Genomic DNA, 25708 nt, shown 5'->3' with positions numbered 1-25708 from the left:
CAAACACAGGAAATGACCAGGGTGACTAAGCAAAGAGGGAAGGGAGAGTGAGGTGAGTGCAAACCTCCCCTGGAGCATGGATGAGAGGGTGGTTCTGATTTCCAGGGCGGGGTTTTCACACCCACATGGGACAGATGGGGCCACAGTTCCAGCAGGTGGACTCGGAGACTCCTCCGCGAGGCCAGGGTGCTCAAAGGGTACATCACTGCAAGAGTGGACCAGGGAAACAGCAACCCCAAAAGGCACCTTCTTCCCAACACTGGGATCCCCAGTCAAGGAAGGTGCCCAAGTACTCTCAGGAGGGGCCTGCACTTCCCTTGGGTTTGTGCCCTCCTCAGCCTAGAAGCTTTCACTGAAACTCACCCTTTGGCAGAAGCAAACCAGGAACATTTCTAGAGAGGCCCCTCCAATGCTGGCAGGAGTAAAGGGAGAGGCCCCTCCAATGCTGGCAGGAGTAAAGGGAGTGAGGTGGCCTGTTCTGAAGCGTCCTGAGACCCTTGTCTGTTCTGGGGTAACAGAGATCTTGATTAACTCCAAATGAGACTTTGTTAAGTACACACATGTATGATTACCACAAAAGAAATAGAAATAGGGTTGTGGCTTCCAAACAAATGGGGGAAGGAACAGAGGAAACCCAGCAACAGCACATGGCCAGTAGGAAAGGAGGAAATGCCAAAGGACCATGTGTAAGAAGGAACATAAAGTAAGTAAAAATATGTTCAACTATATCAATTATCAGAACACAAATAAATGGATTTTAAAACAACAAAACAGTTATTAATGAGAAAACTTAAAACAAACAGTATGGGTAAGTGTGGAGGGGGTTTGCACATGGCCAGTTGGGGCCAGAAAGCTGGTGTCAGAAAAAATGAGCCTGACCCATCATGGCACAGTGGCTAGAGCATCAACCTGGGACACTGAGGTCCCAGGTTCGAAACCCTGAGGTTGCTGGCTTGAACACAAGTTGCCAGCTTGAACATGGGATTGTGACATGATCCCATGGTCCCTAGCTTGAGTCCAGGGCCTCTGGTTTGAGCAAGGAATCACTGGCTCAGCATGAGGTCCCCAGTCAAGGTGCATATGAGGAGCAATCAATGAACAACTGAAGTGCCACAGCTATGAGTTGATGTGTCTCTCCTTTCTCTCTCTCTCTCTCTCTATCTCTAAAAGAGAGAGAGAAAGAGAGAGAGAGAGAGAAGGGTTATGTCAAAGGCACTGTCAGAATTAAGACACTAAACACCTAAGACATAAAGAAACAGTTTGCTATTCTAAAACCTTAACCTTTTGTATAATTTTAAAAAATTCTTAACTGAAAAACAAGCTGCAGATGGCCTGACCTGTGGTGGTGCAGTGGATAAAGCGTTGACCTGGAAATGCTGAGGTTGCCGGTTCAAAAACCTGGGCTTGCCCGGTCAAGGCACATATGGGAGTTGATGCTTCCAGCTCCTCCCCCCTTCTCTCTCTCTGTCTCTCCTCTCTCTCCCTCTCTCTCTCTTCTCTGTCTCTCCCTCTCCTCTCTAAAATGAATAAATAAAAAAAAATAATAAAAAAACGAAAAAAAAAACAAGCTGCAGAGACAGCATCTGTAACTGAGGGGTGCTGCTATCCTGAATAAAGAGAACCTCAAATCACCTAGGGATGATAAACAAGTGTAGGAAAGGGGAGAAGAAACCAGTCCTGTGCCTCCCCAGGCCCTGGTTAGTGTCCTCAGGAGGCCATGAGGGCCCCTCCTGCCCTGCAGCCCTCGCAACCTTCAAACCACAGCCTAGGGTCATTTGCATTTAAAGCCCTGCTACCCCCTCTCACTCAGATCTACCTGTGACCCGCAGGCTCTACAGGACCATATCTTACCCTCTCCTCCCATCTTGCTCCAGCCCATGGCCACCTCTATCCCCACCTGTCTGAGCTGTTTCTGTGCCTGCAAGTCAACCTCAGCTCTTGGCTCAAACACAGCCTCTCAGAACAACCTAACCACAAAACTGTCGCATGGGCTGCCCTGCCCCACCCCAGCTAATCTATTTGTGTGGTACCCATTCCCTTCTGACGACTACAGAACTTAGCGGTTCTGTGGTCACTTCTCTTCCTCTTCCCCTGTGCACACACATGGGTGTCAGTTCCAGCACACATTTCCATCTCTGGTGTGTCCCCAGCCCTGTCACAAGGCCTGACATTCAGCAGGGACTCAACAACTACTGTTGAATGATGGAAGAAAGGGAATACACGTAAAACAACCAACCACCATTCACCCTCTGAAGGACAAGACAAGACCGAAGCTCTGACAACACCCAGTGTTGGTGGGAACATGAATCCAGGGCTGCTGGTGGGGTACAGCTGTGGGCTGCATGTTTGTGTCCCCCAGACTATATATGCTGAAACCTAACCCCAGAGGTGATGGTGTTAAGAGGTGGACCTTTGGGAGTGGACTAGGCCCTATGTCCTAGACCTTAAAAAGAATGCCACAGAGCTGACCCCTCCCACCAGTGAGGACACAGTGAGGAGTTGGCTGAGCCCTCACCCGCTGTCCGGCACCCTCATCTTGGTGTCCAGCCTCCGGAATATGATAATAAATGTCTGTGTTGAAGACCCCATCTGTGGTGGTGCTGTCACAGCAGCCAGAGCAGACTGAGGTACGCACATAGCAGGACCCCTTTGGAGGACCTCGGCACTCTTGAGGTGTCTTCAGTCCCAAGGCATGCACTCGGGGGTCTGAAATTGACCCCATGCCCATCTGTCACCACAGAAGTGAGGCAGTCATGCGACAGTGAAAGTGAGTGACCTCCATCTCGCGTCTCAACACAGATGAGTCTGAAGAACAGGGGACAAGACAGGGGACACAGGGAGGAGAGGTGGCCACTATAGAGGGAGCAGTTGGGTTTGGCCCAACAAATGGGGGCTGGCTGGCCTACTCTCCCCTGGGAAGGACACAGAAGTCTCAGGACCCCAAAGGAGGCCTGGTTGGGGCTCACCCTGCCACAGGCAGGGGTGGATCCATGCTCTCTGTCCAGGGCACCTTAAACGTGTTCAGTCTTGGTGGTGGTCTTTGACGAAACAAAAGAAACAAAACCACTACTCTCTGAGCTTTGGCGGGGTCTGTGCCTGGACCCTGAAGACCTTTCCCGCTTCCCACACACCTATCACCAGGTCCTGGGCCAGGCAAGGCTGACCCCACAGTGCCCCCCACACACACACGGGGGGCATCTGGTCCCATAGGAAAGGTTGAGTCTGAGGAGTCCTGAGGCACCTGATAGAGTCCCCTACCAGGAGACCTCCCCTGGTAGGCAGGGGAGAGGCAGAAGGATGCAGGGAGAAAGCACTGCCTGGCCACGGCCAGAATGCTGCCCAGGTCGTCGGTCTCCCTCCTCCTTGTGACTTTTGGCTCCACCGTGTTCATTTTTACTTTTATTATTGCCTTGTACCTGCAGGAAAGGGACTGTCTTAGAATGTAAATTAACCAACACATACTTTAAAGGAAATACGGTGACTTCATTTGAAAAATCAATGATATGTTTCCATTTATGATAAACCCATATTACCGTGATTTATTTTACATCAATAATGCAAATGTAATGAAACCACAGTTTCCGAAATACATTTGAAAGTTCCTTGTAAAGGCACCAATGACAAAAACTTACATTATAGTTATCCATTTGTAAAATTCTACAACTCAGTCTAGATATCAAAAACTTCTTTCTTGCAGTAGAAACTGCAAAAATATAAAATATAATGTATTTATCTCCCCGCCCCCCACTCCATCCCTTTATCCCGTTTCAGTAATACAGGCAAAAGCTACAAACAACAGAACGTAGCATATAATTAGTACTGCTACTGACATCTCAGGAGTGGCAATGTCGCAGCTGCACCTTCTGCCTCCTGTCATCATCTTCCCCTCACAGGACAGGAATGAATGAAAAATAACAGAAGTGCTGACTCAAGGAAGTTTTATTGCTGCTGACCCAGCAGCGGAGGGGACCTGGCCAAGCACAGTGGAGATATCAAGGACAGAAAACTTGCGGAGTTGAGATCCAGATGCTGAATTCTACATCAGTAAGCATGACCTGTCCGCCCAGCAGCGACCAGCGGGGTGCACATGGTCCAAGGAGAATGCAGACCAAAGCGTTCATCTGAATGCAGGGAGGAGGCGGGGCAGCATGGGCACTTACATGGGCAGGACAGAGCAGTGCAAGCACCCTGGCCCTCTGCAGAGATCACTGACTGTGTCTGGAAAGGTTTCTCCTCACATGAGGTTCATGCCTGCAGCTCTCCTTCAGTTATGCTGGGAGCTGGCTACAGTGTCCAAAGCTGCAATGACATCTCTGAATTCCATCTCAGTCTCATGTTTCCCAGTACTGCCCATCTGCTGCACTCGGAGATGGGAAGGGCAGCGGCCCGCATCACCTCCATTGAATGAAGTGAGTGGAGAGCTGAGGGAGAGACTCCCAGGCGGGAAGCACAGAGTGGACAGTGACTTCTGACAGATGCACAGGGACTCCCTATGATAAGGAGCAGACACTCAGTTTGAACAGGAAAAAAGTAGGAAGATTCTGCAACTCCACCCTCGTCTTTGGGATTAAACCTATAGATACCAGAGAACAGAGATGTGCTATACTCGGCCCGAGAACTGGGTAGACAGGGGACACTGGGCCAGCATGGGCGAGAGGGAAAGTAGGTGGTTCTCAGAGTGGCAGGTCCTCTGGATGGATGCTTCTCAGGGTGGCTGGTCCTCACAGATGGTAGGTTCCCAGGGCGGCAGGTCTTTAGGTGGCTGTTCCTCAGGGTGGCACTTACCAGTTTCAGCATTAACCCAGGAAGTGAACACTGACACCCCAAAGCCACCAGTGACAAAGAGGAGAACCCTGTGCTGAAGGACAGAATTTCCAGATGATAGAACAGCAATTCCTCACCTGGGGCACCTGGTACATCCTAGGTCACCCAGCTGGAAGTGACTTTAAGAACAGATATCCTTGTCCCGTATAAGCAGGCTGGGCCATAGGGAGACCCCAGGGCCTCCCTGCTGTGGCCTCTTTCTGCCTGTTGCTGGTTTTCGTACCCTGATGGGATGCCTGGGGTTCCCCCTGGAACTTCCCTATCAACCACAGGCCATCTCTGCATGGGCACCGGGGGTCACCTTCACTTTCTGATTTATGCTTTGTATTCAAATTTCCTACAATCAGAATGTTTTACTTTTTCAATTAAAATAAAATTACCTGCCTGCTTTTCCTCTAATAATTTAATTCTTCCTGGGATGGTAATTAGAGTTCTCATTTGAAAAACAAGACAGCAGGACAATGAAACCTCCTGTTTATTTGTTTTTTCTCTACGTTTTCAACTTCTTTCTACTTCCAAGCCCAGGCTCTGTGAAATCTAGGTTACACACTGTGCCCAGAGACCGGGGAGCATAAAGCTTCTTCAGAGGCCCCCTCAAAGACCCAGCGAGACTTGCAGAAGGGCCTGGACGTTGCCCTGTGAGTTTTTACTCCGGTGTGGCCTCATACCCCACCGCAGGTCACCGAGGACATGCTGCAGGACCGCTGACAGCACCCTCTGCCTGCAGCTTCCTGGATCCCTTCCACGAATGAGCGCAAGGCCACCTGCTGCTCCGTGAGTGGCAGCCCTAAGTTACCACCTGGCAGTGGAACCCCCAGGGTGTGGCTGTTCTCTGAATCTGACCCAGGGGCTAGGAGGCAGGTGTGGGTGATAGGAAACTTCACCTCAGCACACACTGTGGACATGCTCACCAGTCGGCCGGGAGCATGCTGCCCCCATCTCGTGCCTGGAGTCCATGCCACCAGGCCCGCATGGCTCCCTGTGGCCACTTCCTGAAAAATTTTAATCCCTCAGAGAGAGAAATACTGTCGTACTTGAACAGATTTGTGACCACTTTGCAGTTAAGAACTTTGGTGATATTTTAGGAAACACAGAACACACTCTAACATCTGCCACTCAGATATAACAGAGGACTGGACCTGTGCAGCTCTGCAGAATTTCACCAAGAAAGGCTCCGACCTGCACCTGCCATGCCAGCTGAAATGGTGAGTCAGAGTGTGGACAGATGCCACTGTTAACAAATGCCCAGCTCTAAGGTAGAAAAGTGCACTCAGAGGCTTTAGGCGGCACCAGTGTCGCCAAGGCACTTTTGGGGAACATCCTGGGCACCCCACCCTGGCTGTGAGTGGCCCATGGGGGTGAGTCCAAGGGCTCAAGCTTGATTACGGGTGTGGTCCCGGGAGCTCTACAGTCACAGCCCAGATTGGGGGGCTGGTGGTCCCGCACACAGAGGCAGGGGGGTGGCTCCGGTTCGGGAGGGCCATGTCCACGCTCCAGGCAGGCGAAGTGTGTAGGGTGGAGTGGGACCAGATCCCTGCCAGGCCTGGGGTGAGCCCCCAGCATGGCATGCCCCAGGTGTGGGGGGTACAGGTGGTGCTTGGAGTCTGGCTCTGTTTTCAGGTGCATCCTGGTAGGGAAAGTGACTAGCTGTCTCTTAGCCACATCACTGGCTCCCAGCCACACCTGGCTTGGGGACACAGAGTAGCCATCTGCTGCATCCTCAGACCCAGAGTCACTCTCCATCTTGATGGGCACATTGAGTGACAACATGGGGTTGCACGGGGCCTCCGAGGGCATGGGCATACCTGGCAACTTGATGTCCTCCATGGAATAACCTCCTGCAGCCAGACACTGCACCCCAGGCTGAGAAAGCTGGCTCTCCAGGCTCCCCTGAGGGAAGGGGCAGCTGGTAGGAGGGTGTACCCGGCCCTGATCACCATCTTGCAAGGCTCTGCTGGGCCGGCTGGCATAGGCACTGGGGGGCTGGTGAGAGCCAAGTGAATTCCTGAAGGCAGGGATGGTGCCTGGGGCGCCAGGGTAGGACATGCAGGAGCCCCGGGGTGTAGCATGCACAGAGAACAGATCGCTCCTGCTGGGCTCCAGCTTCAGCTTGGTGCCATCCTGGCCATGTTTCCCTGTTGCCCAGTTCAGCTGCCTCGCGGGTCCTGGTGTCTCCAAGCGGCAGTCGTATGCGTGTACTTCCCTCCTCCTCCTCACCCCGGAAGAGCTGCTCGGCACCCTCCCGTGCTCCTCTCCTCCCCAGTCCCTGCAGAGAGGAGATGGCCCATCAGACAGAGCAGGGCCAGGGTTAAGGGAGGGCTCTACATTAGGGTGACAGTGGCTGAATCTGTGAGGGCTGCTATGCGCCCACACTACACTGCTGCTCTTAACCTGCCTGCAGCCCTGTGGCACCAGTGCCAGCATCCTCCCACCCCTCCTGTGCCTGGCAGGGCTCTGAGGGCCCAGGGTGGGGTGGGGGTGCAGGGGACAGCATCTCTGTGAGGCACATGCCATGTGAGAAGGGTCAGCACACCAGCAGCTTCTAACACTGGGAGAGGGGGTTCCGAGTGGTTTCTGTGTGCCAGGTCCTGTCACTGAGCATGCTGCTGCCATACTCATTACATGCGTGGCATCACCTGTGGTGACAGGGAGACTGGGACCAGGAGGGTGAAGTGGAATCCCTGCAACCACACAGCTAGCCCAGTCCTCTAAAAGGAGAGCCACTGGTCATGGAACAGGGGGTCTGAGCAGCAGTACAGAGGGTTTCCAAGCAAAGGTGAGGGTGGAGGACAGGGTCCAGGCTAGAGGCAGAGGGTAAGTCCAAGGATCCTGGTAGCCCCCACTGAAGTCCCCTCCCCAGTCTCTAGCCAGTCCCCACACACATAATGACAACCTCTAGGCCGAGAAGCATACACACTTTCTGTGTGTATACGCATGTTCCACTAAGAGTGAGGTTTAGCCATCATGGTCAAGGCCACCAGTCACTCTTTTCTTTCTTGACACCCAACTGTGACTTAGCTAGGTGAAGCTGGGCAGAGGCACCACTTACCCTGCAGCTCCCTCGGGGTAAAGGACAAGGTCGGGGCCACCCCTGAGGCACAGGCATGTGGCCCTGGCTGGAACCCGGGCCCAGCGGCAGGCATCCATTTGTGCCCTGAACACTGAAATGCCATTTTCTCCATTGTTTCTTCCTGACAGGATTCAGAGAAGGGAAAACCATCATTGCATGAACTGAACAGCACCTGGACCTGAAGAACTGCTTTGATCTCCATGGATATGACTCACGGAGGTCCTCAGAAATGCACAGACCAGCGCCCACGGCAACCAGCCATTGTCCCCAGCCCCCCTCGCTCCAAACAGCTTTCCATAGAATACATCGTGGTTTCCAGGAGCAGGGAGAGCTCTCCCAGGGACACAGACACATTTTACCCGTTTAAAAATGAGTGAACTTTTAAAAGTACCTGCTAAGTAATTGGGTTTTCCATGCAATTCTGACACACACAGACTCCTGGTGGCTTTTGCTCTGCAAAGGACAGATAACAGTGAAATAATAGCAGATTACACACATTGATGGTGGAAGCTAACAACACCATAGCATTGCTGCCATGGCTGTGAGGGGGAGATGCAGCAGTAACTCACACTTTTGAACTTTGTATATAGATTGTAAAGCCTTTTCTCAGATACAGATTTGCTGAAAATTTTAGGCCATTAAAGGGCCAATGAATTTGCTTCAACAAGTAGACATGCACACAGCATGATTTTTCAGTGCTTTTTGTTTTATTCCAGATGGCCAGAATGAACATTCAGTTGATCCTTGTATTTACTCTAGTTATGTTCTACAAAGTCACCTGAACACTAAATTGGTGGATACTGAGCCACTATTCTTAAGTGCTTGCGTGCGCGCGCGCACACACACACACACACACACACCCTCACAGAGCTTATGCTGAATCTTAAGCCCAAAGCAAGCCCTCCTGCTTGGTTTTTTAAAAATTATTTTTCAAGAGAAAAGATGAGGCTCAGAAGTGTTAAGTGGCTTGCCTGAGGCCACCCCTCTAGCAGGGGCAAGGATGGGGTTCAAACCAAGTCCACCGGCTGGCCCCGGAGCCAGAGATTCCTGCCCTGCCCTGCCCTGCCCCCACCCTCCATCCTCTGGTCATCTCTGTAGGACAACAGGGACAGGAGAAAAGAGGTGAGAAACAGAGACTGAGAATAGAGACAGGAGAACAGAAACAGGAGAAGGGAGAGGAAAGCAGAGAAAGAGGGAGAAGCACCTCCCTCTGTTAGAATATGTTCATCGGGCGACTGAAATATCTGTCACTCTTTATATGGCTACGAATGACTGCAAAAGCCCCCGGATGTTGATTTTGGGGCACAAATAAGTGTTAGTGAGTAGGGATTCACACATACAGAATCCATGGAGAATGGAGAGTGAAAATGTGTCAAAAACCCATGGGAAAGTTGTGAAGGTCTTGACCCCAACAACACAGGTCCAGAGCAGCCCTCAGGGCCTCTGATCCTCTCAGTTTGCACCTTCCATGGTCTCTGAGCTCAGAGGGAAGTGAACATGCCATGTGCACTGAACCCTGGCTTGGGAATTCCATTCAGAACAGATGGGAATTCCAAAATGAGGAAGCCAAGGAAGCTGTTCGCTTCTTTCTTAAAATGCTAGGTAGAATCAACATTCTCCCAGGACCCTTGTCTTCCTCTCATCTGAGTTTAATGATGCTCTGTACAATATGATGTCTGGTGTTGGCTCAGCCGTCATTTTGAGTGCCACCTTCCTATCCCCTACTGCCGTGCCAAACCTCCTGCCCCCTCTGCGCAGGCAGCTCCAGTGCAGCCACCCTGCACTTCCCCTCGTGGGCACCAGGGGGTGGCGGGAGCCCACCTTGCACATCGACCTCTATGAGGCACTGGGAAGGGTAGAATTTTCTTCTCTTTTGTTTTGTAGGGTTGGAAAAACATACGCGTAAAACAGAAAACTCATTGTGTGAGTTTCAGTTATAGGTATCAAGCCACAACAGCTTAAAAACGCAGAACACTCAAAGACAGTAAATGAAGATGGAGAATATTTCGGAGTACTTTAGTGTATTAGTCCAGGTGGCGAGAAAGCAGGTATGCATGGACCTGCTAAGCACATGAGACGTTTGCAATGGGCTTTGCACAAGTGTGTTGGTCTCTGGGCAATCACTTCTGCACTCAGCAGACCCTCCTGATTCAGCTTCATTACTTGTGCTTACAGATCTTTAAAAGTAAAAAGGCATATGTTACTTAAAACCATTGCACAAAACTGCATGCTAGCATGTGTCGGGGACCCGGAGGATGGCCCCAGGCTCACAGCCAGCTGTGTCCCTGGAAGCCACCTTCAGCGCAAACATGTGAGGCCGCCAGCAGAAAGGCGGGGGATTGTGCCATGAAAGCAGTGGCCCACCTGCAGACCCAAGGCGGAACACATCGCAGGGAGTGGAACTGAGAATGGTGGGCGCAGAAAACCAGAGCACACACCAGGAGTGCTCCAGTCACTGCGGCCGCTGTCAGATTTCCTAATGGTCTACAATGGTAGCTGAAGATGTCAGAGGTGAATCGCGGGTGCTGAAGAGGACTAGACACCCACAGCCACTAGAGGGCAGGGTTATGAAGGTGGCCTTTGGGGCTTGCGAGAGAAGCCTTCTGTGACTGGACTGTCACTGGACGATTTAGGGATGAAGTGATATAGACAGTGTTTGCTGCCACAGTTCACAAAAGCATTTCCTTTTTCTAATAGTTGCTTCCATCATGTGCTAGCTTTAAAAACACCAAATTTCTCATTTTATTGCTTCATGGGAATGAATAAAGAGTGGATAGAAAGTGCTACGTGTCAGGCACTTTGCTTTAAGCACCAGCGACAGGGAGTGTGGCTGCTGAGGGCTCGTACTCACTTTGTGTCCATCGTAGCCGAGATGTCTGCCCTGTGCTTCGCCCTCAGAAACGCACCCTTCATTTTCACCTCCGCCACAGAAGGCAGGAGGACGGGCACCACGACGCAGAACAGTGAGAGCCGAGGGGACAGGACGGTCCCTGATGGCGCCTTCCTCTTCTGTCCAAACAGGAATTTTAGTTTTCCTTGAAACTGCATCGTCTGGTGTTTTAAAGACAGAAACATGTTCACAGAGCAATTAGCCCCATGGTCAAAGGACACAAAAATGACATTCTCGGGGATAGAAACATGGACAAGAATCTTATCCTAAGTCACTGAGGAGACGCTAACCAACATTTCTCCATGTTTGGCCTCCTTGGGAGAGTGATCCATGGTTTCCCTGGATCTCTTTAATATCCTTTAACTGACAGTCGGGTTCTCATGTGAGCAGTCACAGGTGTGTGGGTAGTGAGTTGACCCTCGCACATGAGCGTGAATGTGCGTCAACTTGGGCTGTCACTGATCCAGGGCACAGCCATCAGCCTACCCCCTGCCCCCCTGGAGTGGATCATCTCTGAGGACTGTTCCATCTTTTACCCTCTATTTCCAAATTATTATTTCTTCACTCATGATGACAAAATTTAAGGACAGACTGATTTTGTTTATCTATAGTATTTAGTGTAAGTTTAAAGGCAGCAAGTAACACTTTGTGATAAAAGAAAGTAAGATCTTTCTATAATAGGAAAGCTGATTTATGATTAAGTTAGTTACCAAGTGCTTTCAGAATGCTTGTGCTCCGGCCCTTGTTAGAATAATGACCCCACAACATGGCCCCATTTTCTCCCTTTCCTTCCTTCCTTCCTTCCTTCCTTCCTTCCTTCCTTCCTTCCTTCCTTCCTTCCTTCCTTCCTTCCATCCATTTATCCTTCGATCTCCCCACATCAATCTGTCCAGCTCTCCATTTATCTATGGGTTTATTAAATGAATAAATACCTGAAAAGTACCTACTATATGCCAGCCACACCTTGGTACGGAGGATTCAAGGCAGTAGTATGCTGGGATATCAGACTCTCCAGAGGAAAAAACACCTGAGTTGTACTGTTTGCCAATTTTCTTTGGTGTATATATTTCTGCCATGGTTGATTACAAGCTATCAACATAATGTCAACTGGATCTCTAAATTCCTGAAATTTTAACTAGCCAGTTGTGTGTAACGCCACCTCGTCCAGTCTGTGGAAACCGGGGTTCACCCAATCTCAGGCAGAGCGGGGAAGAGCCCTGAGGTCCTGCAAACACCGCGGTGCGCACGGGCTTGCTCTCAGCACAGGCCTTGTGAGTGCCCGCGCAGGCCGCGGTACAGTAATGAACTTAAAGGTAAAATATAACCAGACACTCCTCACCTTATTTTTCTTGTTTCCTCTACTCAGCACTGTTACCGTTTCTTTTTAAATCTATATTGCAATCCCATTTGACTGTATAGTCAATTGTATCTATATCTAGTTACGTAAAACTATCTTAGTTTCCTACAAAATTTAGAACAACAAAAATAGACTTTATGAATAACCAGTGGCCTAAATAAAACATGAGCAATTATGTGTATGTCAGGATTGTGGTACAAGTAAGCAGTTGCTTTTCTTATGAAGGGTCTTGGTGAGGACTGGGGGTCCTGCGGAAGCAAGCAGCTCTTTAAGACACTCCTGTGGGGCTGGGCCGCAGTCCTCAGAGAGCTGGTTCCCACCAGCCACCTTCTTCACTGTCCCCTTGAAACAGAGAATAAAATTCAGGGGCCGTGAAGCTGTCAATTCTCTACCAGATGGTTGAAGCCAAAATATTGCCATAAACAATATGGTTACCCAGAGGCAGCCAGGAGTGACTCGCTAAGCTGCCTCACTCTGGGCAAATACAAAGCACTTGGGCAGGTTGGGTGGCCTGAGGCACGGGAGGTGTGGCTGGAAGCACAGCCTCTCTGGTGGGGGCCCCAGTTTGGAGAGGGGTCAGCTAGGCGAGGCTTGAGCCACACACAGGGTTGAGTCCTGGGGAGGGTCTCCCAGACCCAACGGTAGCTCAGCTTCCTCACTGGCCAGGGCGGAGCAGAGAGGAAGGGATGGGGGGAAGGGTACAAGAAGCTGGGGAAACACCTCCAGATGCACCGCAGTTGGGGTGGTGATGTCTGGAGAAGGGGCCTGGGTAGCCAAGGAGGAACATATTTTTCATTCTCGGCTGTTCTGAAGTGACTGAATTTGTATTGTGTACAAATAATGTTTTTATTAAGAAAAAAACCACAACTGTTAGTGCAGAAACAAAACAATCAACCAACAGAAAAAGGTTCATTGAAACTACAGCCACCGAGGCTGGTCACAGGCCTCTCTGCACTGAGCCCAGTATGGAGAGGACTGCGTGCCAAGGGTCTCGACCCCTGAGGGGGCTTGCCCCTCCGCCCAGGACCAGTGGGCATCTCCAATGTGAGATGGTTTGGGTGTGCACTTTCCAAAGCCCTGAGGCTCTCTGGGTGGCTCAAAGGGCCACGAGCTGGAAAAGCAGCCGCAAAACAAGAACAGCGAGACAGGCACTGATGCAACAAGCCAGTAGGTGGCGCTCGAGGGCTGGTCTGCAGGGACTGCTCCCTCTTCCAAAACCACTTAGAGGATAATCCACAGATACAACACTGTCCTCTGCTCTCCTTCCCTCCTTACATGCATGCTGAGCACCCGCTAGAAATGGCAAGCCCAGCCCTGGCCCAACACTCAGGGGCTTTGCCAAACATCAAACACCAGGGATTCATCCCTCCCAGGGCCACCCTTGAGGGGCCCATAGTCCAGATGGAGACATAGACACCATATATGGGCCCAAAGTCCAGGCGGGTGAGACAGACCCCTCAGGGGCACACAGTCTAGGTGGGGCTAGGGAGGGGTGTGCAGTGGTCGAGGGATGGGGCAGCGGTGCACTCACCCAGACACCGGAAGCTGAGCCCAAGGGGCCTACCCTGCAGCACTGATGGCAACAGGCCCTGGGGTCATAGGGTCTCCGGGTTGAAGTGCTGCCCAAAGATGGGGGGCACTGGGGCTCTTGAGAGGCTGTGACCCAGAGGAGAGTGCGAGGACCTGTCTGGGGAGGGGGTACGGGCAGGGGCTCTGGAACACCAAACAGCCTGGGAGGTCGGCAGAGCTCTGGCATGGGATCCCCAGCCCTGCGGTGCCCCCAGGAGGAACTGGAAGAGGAAATGGTCAAATATGCTGAGTGGGAACCCTAGTATCTGTTTCCAAGAAAAGAGGTTAAACCAATGAGCCTGACAGGGACATGGTCTCTGGTACTTGTGGGTGTACTGGGAAATTTTTTTAAAATGAATTTGAAATAAAGGTATGACTAAGCATAACTGAAAGCCCAGTAGAGTGCAGACCTACCCGAGATTTTTAACATTTTAGCTGTGCCATGTCATCGATTTGTAGCAGACGTCACATGTTCACTTGCTCACCCACCCATCGTCATGCAATCCTGCCGAAAACTGTGTGCAGTTTACCCCAGAGCCTATCACTTCCCCCTCGTTCCTCCTACAACAGGACACAAGGCACCCAGACCTCGCTGGAGCCCCTGCTGCTCACTCACCAGGAAGCCTGAGGTGCTGTCCAGCAGGCAGCGGACTCGGCAGACGAAGCAACGTGTCAGGAAGGCCGAGTACTCGGTGGGGCCTGCGCCACCCTCCTGGGCCTTGAGCAGCCTCCCCAGGACGGCATCCTCTCCTGTCCAGGTGGGCACAGGCAGCGGTGAGAGCCAGGTCGGCAGTGACCAAGAGAAACCGGAAAGAGGCTGATAAGCAAGGTCGCACATGTAACAGCCGGCAGTCACTATATAACACGCCGCCCGGTAGGGCCCAATGCGCATGCCCCTCTGTGCTCCCACCCATCCCAGTCCTCATGACCTCACAGAGACAGCTGCTCTGACAAACGTGTTCACAGTCCTTTGCCCTTAAAAAGTCACTTCACTGCAACTGCACGTGTGACACCTCCGGTTGTTAAGTCTGTCCCTTTTGAGCTTTATAAAATAGGATTGTGTGTTGGCCTCTGGGGTGAGCTTTCTTCACTCAGCTTTACGAGGCAAATACGCTGTTGTGTGAGGTAGTGTTGGAAAATTGTCTTGACTCATTCACAATTTCTGGGGAGACATGTGAAAGAACTGGGGCGCACTCTCCCCTATTGGTGCCCAGGTAGATGGTGCTCTGTCTCCTAGCGCCTGAGGGCATTGTCCCCAGAGCACCTGTCTGCTCTGCTACCTCTGCGGGAGCCAGACGCCTGACAAGCATGTATTGAGTGGGCAGGGACCTTGGTCTGCCAGGGCTTCACAGGGAGTCCTGCCCGCAAGGGGCAACATCTATGAGCAGACAACAATCTTGGGGGGGGGGGCTTTTTAAATAGTAAATCTTAAGTGGGCCAAAGGAATTTCCTGGAGGACTATGTCCCCAGGGAAGGACAAGCACTGCAGCTTCTTTGGTGAAGGCTTCTCAGGTCCTGGCAGAGCACAGAGAAGTGGCCAGAGAGGCCATCACACTCAGGAGCCTGGGAGCCGCGTGGGACTGCCTGTAGGAGACAAGAGGTGTGCAGGAGGAGGTCTCTGGAAGAGGCGGGATGCTGCGTGCAATGTGAGGACCAGAGACGGGAGGCGGGCCGGCAATTTCCTGGGCAGTGTCCATGTGTTTATGTGACGGGCTCCCAGTCTTGGTGAGACGCACCTGTCTCTGGGCGTAGGGGCTGCCCACACACCACCTGGGGAGGGTCCATGGCCCAGTGGAGCTGCCGGCAGAAATCCTGGCGGTCATCCACGTGGATGTAGTCATAAATGTTTTGGTGCATCACGTCCGTCTGAAACATTGCAACAGTTATTTGAGCCTTATCCTGAAGGAGTTTTCACATCATACCCCAGTGATTACTATCTGTACAAATGCCTCATCCATCTGTCAAGAGCAAGTCACATCCTGAAGAGAAGAAACCCTACAGAAAAGGCCAGAGCTCGGTCTCAAGACCATCCCTCCCCTGAGAGGACAAGCCACGAGCCACGCAGCCTGGAACACAGAGCCCCTCAGCCACCCCCCTACACACACCTGCCCAGCAGTACAGGAGGTTCAGAGACTAAATGTCTACTAGGGCTGAGATAACCAGTTTTCTAAATTGATTCTGACCCTCAGTGACTCGGGGAGCTCATCAAGTTGAATTATTTGGTCACTTTGCAGCCTGTATATTATACTCGAATCATTAAAGTTTATTAGAAAACCACCCCTGGGAAGTGAGGTAGGAGCCACCAATGCCTCCTGGCCAGTGATTTCCTCCTTCCTGGCACCTCCAGGCCACATCCACCCCCTTCCAGGATGCCACATGGGCCCACCAGTCCACAACCCTCTCTGTGGTCCGCTGTCCTCCCATTTGCTTGGGCACAGAGGCTGACCCTCACGAGCACCAGGCCCACACTGAGCAGCCACCATCTGGGACACAGAGGTCACAAGCACAGGCCATGAAGACTGTTGCTATTGTCAGTAAATGATGAGAGCCTATATACATCTCGCAGTACCTTCTCTTAACTGTAACCCTGTGTCTAAGGCTGGCTGGGAAGCCCTGTATGTCAAGCAAGATACAACCTCAGGAAGGTATAACAGGAATGTGATTGAAGATTGGACTCCAATCACCTGTGTACCTCATAGTCCAAAGAGACTACGTTTTCACAGCAAGAAGTGAACGAAGAGGTCAGAAGTGGTGTTGTCATTGGTCGTGTTGTCCAGAGTCAGGGCTCTGGACATAAACATGAGACCAGCAGGCAGAGACCAACCAGGCTTTCCCTCAAGTTCCAGACCTGGCAGCTTCCCAACTCACCTGAAGGTTCTTTTCTCACCTGGTGGCTTCCAGCTCATCTGATTTGATGGCTGTCACCTTACCTGGAGGCTCTATGATCACAAGTGCACTTCCCACAGGGATGTTTTTCTAATAAACTTTTGTGATGCAGGCATAACATATAGGCTGAAAAGTGCCCAAATCATAAATATACAGCTTGATGAGTTCCCGATATAACCACCAGGAAACAGGACAACAGCAGCCCCTTGGAGTCCCTTCTCTCCATCCTCCCCGGACGCAGTCACAGCACTGACCCCACTGGTTCCATACATACGTGGAGCACTCTGCTCTTTGGTCCCTGTCCATTTACCCACATTGTGTGTGTGGCAGGTTTCACCCCCATCATTGTACCAGTTTCGCTGTACAGATACCCTACCTCTGGCTAACCCTCTCTCCTGCTGATGGACATCCGGGCTGTTTCCCGTCTGGGCCCGTTACGCGTGACACTGCTGCATCTCTGAGTGCACAGACAGGGGTGGAATTACTCAGTCACAGTAGCTGAAGTTCAGCTTCAGTAGATATTGCCAAACAGCTTTCCAAAGGGCGTGTACAAATAGTTCTGCTGTGGCAAGTGCAGAAGTCCAGTTGCTTTACATTCTGGCCAACACTCGGCACTTCAGCCTTCCACGTTTGAGCCACTGTGGCACACGTGTCATGGTTTCTTAGTGTGGTTTTAATTTGCATGCCATGAAAGCTAAGGAAATGGAGCATCTTGCATATTTATTGGTCTTCAGATGTGAGTCTCCGTGTGTACACGTGTCATGTGCGTCGTGCATGTCGCCCACTTGTGTCTTCTCCGTTTTCCATGGAGCTGTCATGCTGATTTGTCAGTGTTCTTTGTCTGTTCTGGACATGAGGACTTTGTTGGGTGTGTTCCATTGCAAACATCTCCACCCCCTGGCCTGCCTTCCTGCTCTCTTAATGGATCTAACACAGTTTAATTCATCAATCTTTCTTCAGGAGTGGGGTTTTGTCCTAAGAAATCTTCCTCATAGACCTAACTCTGCCCTGTTATCTTCTAGAGACTTCTATCATCTGCCTGATATTTACTGTGTGTGGTATGAGGCAAGAGTCAAGATTTCTTTTTCTGCCAGTGAATCTAGTTCACCTCACTCTGTTTATTGACAAGACCCACCGATGGCAGTGCCACCTTTATGATAAATCTTATCCACACACCTCCAGTTCTCCTAGGGCTCTGTCCTTGCACCGAAGCCACACTGTAAAAACTGCTGACTTTTACGAGAAGCCTTGCATCTGGGATCATAAGTCCCCCAAGTCCCCCCAACTCCTTTCCCCTGATCAATTGTCATAGTTGTCTGTACTTCAACCAGCTTGTCAATTTCCAGAAAAGCTGCTCAGTTTTTGTGGTAACGTCATTAACTCTAAACTTGATCTGACACCTTTATAATAATATTGGGGGTCCTCCAATTCACGAGTATGGCATATCCCTTAATTTATCTGAATCCTCTTTAATTTCTTTAGAGAATGTTTTATATTTTCTGTGTGGTTGAGTCATTACTGCGAATTTGGTGTTTTTCCATCCTTTTGTAGATGGATCACATTTTTCCCTCTGTTGTTTTGATTAAAGAAAAGACTATGCTGACCTCTGAGCACTGGGTAGTCATAGTTCTTCTCACTGTGGTTCATGCTATTCTCTCATGAGTTTTAGTTAGTGCCCCCAAGCTTTACAGAATCCAGAAGATGGTGAGATGCCCACAGGTCTCCCTGGGGGCCCCATTCATCATAGTCACATCTTAGCTATTAACAAAAGGGATGGGTGGAATTAACATGCAAGGTATGAGTCTGCAGCTCAACCAAACCCAGGGACAGATTAACTTGGAGGAAGGCATAATAAAACTGGAAAAGACATTTCTAACTAAGGCAAATTTTAAAAAGTTAAATGTGCACCCCGGCCAGATAACGTCTCAAAGCACACAGACTGCCGGTTCAATCCCTGGTCAGGGCACATATAGGAAGAGATGGATGTTTTCTCTCTCTCTCTCTCTCTCTCTCTCCTTCTCTCACTAAAATCAATAAATAAAAGTTTAAAAAAATAAAATTAAAAAAGAGTTCCACTCCCCCCCCCCCGCAAAAATTCAATGTGAATATTTTTCAGTTTGAAGAAACTGAAGTCTGTGTTACAATGATTAGCTGTGGCATGTCAGACTACCCTTTGTCTTTCTCCTACAGTTTGATTTCTATGAAGTGAGGTCAAGAGAAATAGTTTTGATCAAGTAAAAGTGGTCATTATTTTAGCTCTTAATCATCATTTATGGAATTAAGAATAAAAGCATCACTTTGGCCCTGGCCAGTTGGCTCAGTGGTAGAGCGTTGGCCTGGCGTGCGGAAGTTCCGGGTTCGATTTCCGGCCAGGGCACACAGGAGAGGCACCCATCTGCTTCTTCACCCCTCCCCCTCTCCTTCCTCTCTGTCTCTCTCTTCCCCTCCCGCAGCCGAGGCTCCATTGGAGCAAAAGATGGCCCGGGCGCTGGGGATGGCTCCTTGGCCTCTGCCCCAGGTGCTAGAGTGGCGCTGGTCACGACAGAGCAATGCCCCGGAGGGGCAGAGCATCGCCCCCTGGTGGGCATGCCGGGTGGATCCCGGTCGGGCGCATGCGGGAGTCTGTCTGACTGCCTCCCCGTTTCCAGATTCAGAAAAATACAAAAATAAAAAAAATTTTTTAAAAAAGCATCACTTTAACGAAGGCCTCACTCCAGCAGTTATCATCTTTACTTTTTGCAAAGCGTGTGCACATCTGTGATCCACACCTGTGCTTCTATTAACAAACTCCAGCAGGTGCCCTGGCTCAAACAGGGACAACTTCCCCTGACTGCTGACCTTGGAGAGAATAGACAACTTCTTCAATCAATAAATGTCAACATCAACTGAAATATACATCTAAACCTATGTATTTATCACAAAAAGTGCCAGACTTGAAGATAAATCATGGGCCCAGGCTGTGATAGGAAGAATCTGGCTCCTAACTTTGTAAAGCATTTTGCACAAGAATCTCACAACAGCACAAAGCTGTTCTAATATTTTTATGAAATATTTTGCATAAATTAGAGTCAATGCCTGATTTAATGACATTTGGAAACAATTTCCTTACAATTTTCTTATAATAACTCCTTTACTTCTAACTCTTGGAGGGAAATAACTAAGCTCCAAGTAAACAAAGGACCAATGACAAGTTCAGACTTGGAATCAAGGCTGCTCTACAGCACCCCTGCCTTGGTCACCGAGCCAAAGCCTGTGCTGACCTTCAAATTATGGCTAAAGAATTCACAGGGCAACTCAAGTGACAGCACAAAAAAGCCAACCAAATCGTGTTTCTCTAGATTCAGGTCCTGAGCAAGCAAGCCATCGTGGGAAGTCAGCTGAAAGCTTCACCACCTGGGGGCTGGAGTCGCATCCTTGCACTGTCCACCGCGGTCTGTGAACTCTCTGCTCTGTGAGTGACCTCAGTGAGGGAGCCATCAACCTTGACCATGCCCACCAACCTACTGGTCACTTAGGGGTGGACAACGGTGTGTACACAAAGCACCCCAGAGTGGCAGGGACAGTGGAGAAGGGGGACAGTGGAGAAGGGGGCATCAGGACTAAGCCAGCCATGGCTGGTGCTCGTATCATCTTAGGAACAAGAGACTCATTACCCATCACTTCCCATCTCCCTGAGATGGGACATCTTCAGGAGAGGGATGTGGTGACAGAGCTCTTGTCACACACTGTCAGGTGCAGCCAAAGGGAGAAATACCTCAGGGAGCCTCCCCTGTAGTGGGGCTGGTGGCGGGGATGCCTCTCACGAGTGTCACAGGCACCAATGCCCTTTCCAATGCTCTGCATGTTCAGGGACCCATGTTGTCTAAGCAGATGCCTCGGAGTGAACAGAGCTGCTGCCCATCATGTGCAGGAGCCAAACATGGCTCAGAGCAGTCACTTAACATCCAAGACAGCAGGGCCAAGGCTCTGACCTGCAGCCCGGGAACACCACTTGGAGGTCTGGCCCACTGCACTTCACTCACTCATCACACACCGGCCATCCCATGGGGTCCCTCGGGACCACACCTCCGTGTGCTGCCGGGTCTCACCAGGCCACGTGGTCAGCTGCACCAGAAGCTGGGGGTAGTGGGAGGAAGAGGGCAGTACCGTGTCCTACCGTGGAGACTATAGGACCCCCCAGGGCCCATGATGAGAAGGAAACCTGACTAGGCCAGGGCGTGGTAGTCATTTGGTCCTTGCATCCAGGTGGTAGGAGAGCAAATACAGAGGTAGGTGTAAGAGAAAGGGCTCCTCAGAATCCTGGCGGAGTGAAAGCTACTTTAGTTTTGCAAACATTCAAAATGATAGTTTCTATGGAAATCAGATCAAATGCTTCCTCAGCCTCCGGCAGACTTGAACTTCCGTGGGTTGTCAGGCACCCACATTCTCAAATCTTGGCTCCCACCCTGTCCCTCGCTTCCAGGCCCCCTGTTGGTGTTCGGCCCAACCAGTGAGGTTTTTGTTCCTAACTTCACGGCTTGCCTCTTGGCTCCAAACCCTCCTTTCATAGTTCGGCTCTGATCCTGGATCCCACAAATGTTTCCCCTCAGCCTGCAAAGCTGCTCCCGGCTCTGCAGGGGGGAGGCCCGCCCCCTAAGGGTCAGGCTCCCATCAGTGTTCTGGGGAGCACCCCACCCCGGCAGCCTCCTCAAGGGTCCCACCAGCATACCAGTGGGCGGTTTCCTGCTGGCCAGTCCTGGCCTGGGGTACGTCGAGGGACTTCTCTCCCCAGGGGCCAAGGTCTCCCCTCGCCAATGAGGAGAGGTCTCCAACGTGCCCACCCTGGACGCCCCCTCAGCGCTGTGGGCACTGCTGCTCTCCATCCACTGTGTGTGTCCATCTCTGTTCTCCCTTATTGCTAATCCGTGCTACTAGTCTTTATGTAAAGTTATAGTAATTCCTTATATTAAACTGTTCAAATCATTGCATGGTTTCTGCCTCTGCACAGGACCCCGACTGACTGACACGCTGTCTCCTTTATTTTTGCAAAGTGCTATTTTGTTCTTTCTCAAATCCACCTGTTCGTTATGGTGAGTCCTCAGGGAGTGCATCAGCCCCAGGCAGGCCACGACCTCCCACGTGTCTGTGATTTCATGTTGCACACTCCTCTTCCCAGACTCAGGAGTCTGCACTCTGTGGGTGTGTAAATTGCTTTTGGGTGTTGAGAGCTCTCACAAGAGACTTCTTCCCCTTCCCAGAGGCCACACAGAGATTCCTTTTCCCTTCCTGGGCTGTAAGCGGGACTTCTCGTTGAACTTCTTCTTGGAGGAGCCGCCCCTGTGGGTCCCAGCGTTTCGTGGGCCTCAGCCGCACCCCTTGGCCCCAATGTCTGGAACCTCTGTCCCCCACTCCCAGCTGGTCTGAGGCAGTGTTCCAAGGGGATTATCTACGCATCCATGAGGGTGCTTCCAGGACATACTTTGTCCTGGAGTTTAAGGCATCGATGCTGCTGGCGAGAACTCATGGGAGTGTGACAAGAGTGAGGGCCGTGCCACAGTTGGCACGATTGCTGCCCTTTACACTCAGGACACCCTGGACACCTTCATGCCTCTTGCCATGAATGAGCCCCAGACAAGGCTGGCGTGTGGAAATCCTTATCTGATAAAACCTCTGTGCTAAGGAATGCTTGATTTGGGAGATGTTTACACCTTGAGGACAAGGAGCATCCACAGGTAACATGCGGAATCTACCATGTGGCAGGCGGAAGAGCCATGCTTACCTGGTGGAAGCCCAGGTAGTCTGCAATCGTTGCTGAAGCATAAAATATCACCCCTTCCGCACTCACAACCAGGGCAAAGCCATCTAGAGACTGGAAGAAACAGAAATCGAGTTGGCTCCACGATATAGTCATGTAATCACTCAGAATGAAAAAGGGCAAGCATCATTTCTGCTTGAGTTTTCAACCTTTTCTCACATTCTGTAGTCTGTATTCATAATCCTCAGAAATGCCTGCTTTTAATTTATTTAAGACCATTTTGCAACAGGTCTCAGTTAGCAGGTAACACAGGAACTTGGTCATGTTTTATATAAGACCATGGTTGTATAAGATGTGGGTTAGTGGGGTTTTTTTATGATTATAAAATTTGTTTTATAAAATGTGGAGATCATCATGACAAGATGACACCCATCGGTATCTGAAACAAAGCAGGAGCCTTTTATTTCACCCATGACTCCCCTACTCATTCATCTTCTGCCTTACTGCATTCTGGTTTTTCTAAGAGTTTTTTTCTTTTTCTTAAGTGAGAAATGAGGAGTCAGAAAGACAGTCTCCCACATGTACCCTGACTAGGATCCATCTGGCAAACCCCTATGGGGTGATGGTCTGCCCATCTGGGACCATTGCTCTGTTGCTTGGTAACCAAGCTATTTTAGCACCTGAGGCAAGGCCATGGAAACATCCTCAGTGCCCAGAGCCAACTTGATCCAGCTGGTTGCAGGACAGGAAGAGAGAGGGAGAGAAATAAAAGGGATAAGGGTTGGGGTGGAGAAGCAGATGGTCCCTTCTCCTGTGTGCCCTGACTGGGAATCGAACTGGGGACATCCATATGCTGGGCCAACACTACCACTGAGCCAACTGGCCAGGGCCTATTTTCTTTTTCTTTCTTTTTTCTTTTTTATCATGTAAACATGTTGAACTCCATCAAGTGCTATTTCTATACTGAAATAATCACATAAATTTGCATTAGTCTATTTGGGCGGTGAATTACAAGGACAGATTTCCTGACAAAGAATCATTCTTACACACATAGGATAAACTTTTCTGATCATAACTTTATATGCTATGAATTGCTTCATTTCCTGGCCCCTTTCTCCTTCTTTCATTTTTCTGGACCCACTTATTTAAGACGAGGACCATGTGTTCCTTGAGAGTTTGGTTCACCTCACATCTTAGATCATTCAATTTGAGCATATTCTTGGGAAATGGTGAGTAAAAATGGGTAGATGTTAGTATGGTGTCATTTATTTAAGAGTTGTTGCATATTCAGTTTTAAAACTTTCCTTATATAAATTCTGGCATCTAAAAATATTTTATAATAATGTATACACTTTATCTTTTTTATTAAGCAAGAGAGAGAGAGAAAGAGTGAGGAGAGAGCAAGAGAGACAAGAAGGGAGAGAGGTGAGAAGCATCAACTTGTAGTTACATCAACTTTAGTTGTTTGTTGATTGCTTCTCATAGGTGCCTTGACTAGGGGACTCAAGCTGAGCCAGTAACCCCTTGCTCAAGTCAGCTACTTTGGGCTCAAGCCATCAACCTTGGGCTTCAAGTCTGCTATCTTTGGGCTCAAGCCAGTGACCATGGGATAATGTCTATGATCCCATGCTTAAGCCAGTGACTCCATGCTCAAGCTGGATGAGCCTGTGCTCAAGTTGGCAACCTTGGAGTTATGAACCTGGGTCCTCAGTATCCCAGGTCGACGCTCTATCCACTGCACCACCACCTAGTCAGGCTGCATCCATTTCATCTTGATTTTAAATTTGTTAGTGTATGTTATTTACAATATTTTTATGATTATTAAATATGTTATATCTATAATTAGTGTAAACTTTGTGTGTGGATAAAAGTAGGGCACATGGCCGTTATACTTGACTTAAAGTCTCCCTTCATTTATAAAGCAATCCCTCTAGACTGTTCTGCAGTGACTTCCCAAAACTGTCACCAGTAAAGATGCACAGGAAACCATAACACCTAATTGTATGACCAGTGAGCATTCTATCTATCTATCTATCTATCTATCTATCATCTATCCATTATCTATCCATTATCTACCATCTCTCTACCATCTCTCTATCATCTTCTCCTTCATCATCACCATCACCATGATGAACTAAGGGCAGCACATGCTGCATAGGTCCCCATGAGTGTCAGGCATCCTATGTAAAATATCTCAATTTCACGTCGCCTCCAGCATGCAGGAGCGGTTGTCACCTTATTCTACCAGCACAGAAGCTGGAGGTAAGGGAAGTTGAGATACCTAGACAATGGAGTTCATAAGTATTTCACGTTGTATCTTTAAAACACAGACATTTAGAAACTTCCATGAAGTCTTTGGCCATCGACTGTATATCGTAATACTCGCTTTTCTTAATTCTTGATCATCTGGATACTTTCTTTTTTTCTTTTCTTTTTAAATTTTTTTTGTCAATTTGATCGCTTCTTGGCCTTTTGGCTAAGATCAAGTGTAAATCTTTGTCGATTTGATAAGTGGTCAATTATTTTACCATTATTATGATTTTCATTTCTTTCATTATCAATAAGATTGAAAACATTTCATATAATCACCAGTAACTTGCATTTCTCTTCCAGTAAACTGTCTGGGTAGATTGTGTGCTAATTTTCCATTAGAGTTTATAAATATCAATTTCTAAGCTTTTAAATTACAATGTTAAAGATGTCTAGGCAGTCTAGGATAATGGCAGCCACCTAGATTCAAGCCCCACATCTAAAAAGTGATGGAGAGCAACAAGCTGCACAACACACACCCTTGACGTGATGAGGACACAAGAAACTGGTAAACTTCAAGTTATATGCAGGAGAGGCAACACGAAGTCCCAGTGACCTCAAAATGACTGTTTCAAAAGGAAAAGTGTAGAATTTCCCCTCCAGAAACTAGGGGAAGAAAAACAATGAATTCCATGGTAAGTAGAAGGAAGGAAAAGTGAGAATAAGAGTAAAAATCAGGCCTGACCTGTGGTGGCGCAGTGGATAAAGCGTCGACCTGGAATGCTGAGGTCACTGGTTCAAAACCCTGGGCTTGCCTGGTCAAGGCATATATGGGAGTTGATGCTTCCTGCTCCTCCCCCATTTCTCTCTCTCTCTCTCTCTCTCTAACTCTCTCTCCTCTCTAAAATGAATAAATAAATAAACAAAATTTTTAAAAAAGAGTAAAAATCAAAGAAAATTGCCTAATGCAGTCAAACATTAAAGGCCATCAATAAAGTCAAAATTTGGTTCTTTGAAAAGATTAATAAAATGAATAAATCTCCGGCAAGCTTAATCAAGAAAAATACAAATTACTGACACCAGGAATTTTAAAGGCTACATCATTATAGATGCCACAGATATTAAAAG

General features: G+C 49.4%; 1 protein-coding gene across 1 annotated transcript in view; it reads right to left on the bottom strand.

Annotated features, from left to right (window-relative positions):
* Window positions 1-3835: 3835 nt before the first annotated feature.
* Window positions 3836-25708, bottom strand: part of AHRR (aryl hydrocarbon receptor repressor) — a 95809-nt gene continuing 73936 nt past the window's right edge. Inside the window, exons 5-11 of the mRNA XM_066253595.1 lie at window positions 22355-22444; window positions 15447-15576; window positions 14327-14460; window positions 10746-10945; window positions 8286-8347; window positions 7874-8015; window positions 3836-7090 (exon numbers count right to left, since the gene is read on the bottom strand). Coding sequence (XP_066109692.1) covers window positions 6076-7090; window positions 7874-8015; window positions 8286-8347; window positions 10746-10945; window positions 14327-14460; window positions 15447-15576; window positions 22355-22444 — 1773 coding nt within the window. The 3' untranslated portion in view covers window positions 3836-6075. The remainder of the gene's footprint in view (window positions 7091-7873; window positions 8016-8285; window positions 8348-10745; window positions 10946-14326; window positions 14461-15446; window positions 15577-22354; window positions 22445-25708) is intronic.

Source organism: Saccopteryx bilineata, chromosome 1, assembly GCF_036850765.1.
Source record: "Saccopteryx bilineata isolate mSacBil1 chromosome 1, mSacBil1_pri_phased_curated, whole genome shotgun sequence".
Taxonomy (NCBI): domain Eukaryota; kingdom Metazoa; phylum Chordata; class Mammalia; order Chiroptera; family Emballonuridae; genus Saccopteryx; species Saccopteryx bilineata.
The sequence above is the reverse complement of the archived record's forward strand: the minus strand, read 5'-3'. Positions and strand labels throughout refer to the sequence as shown.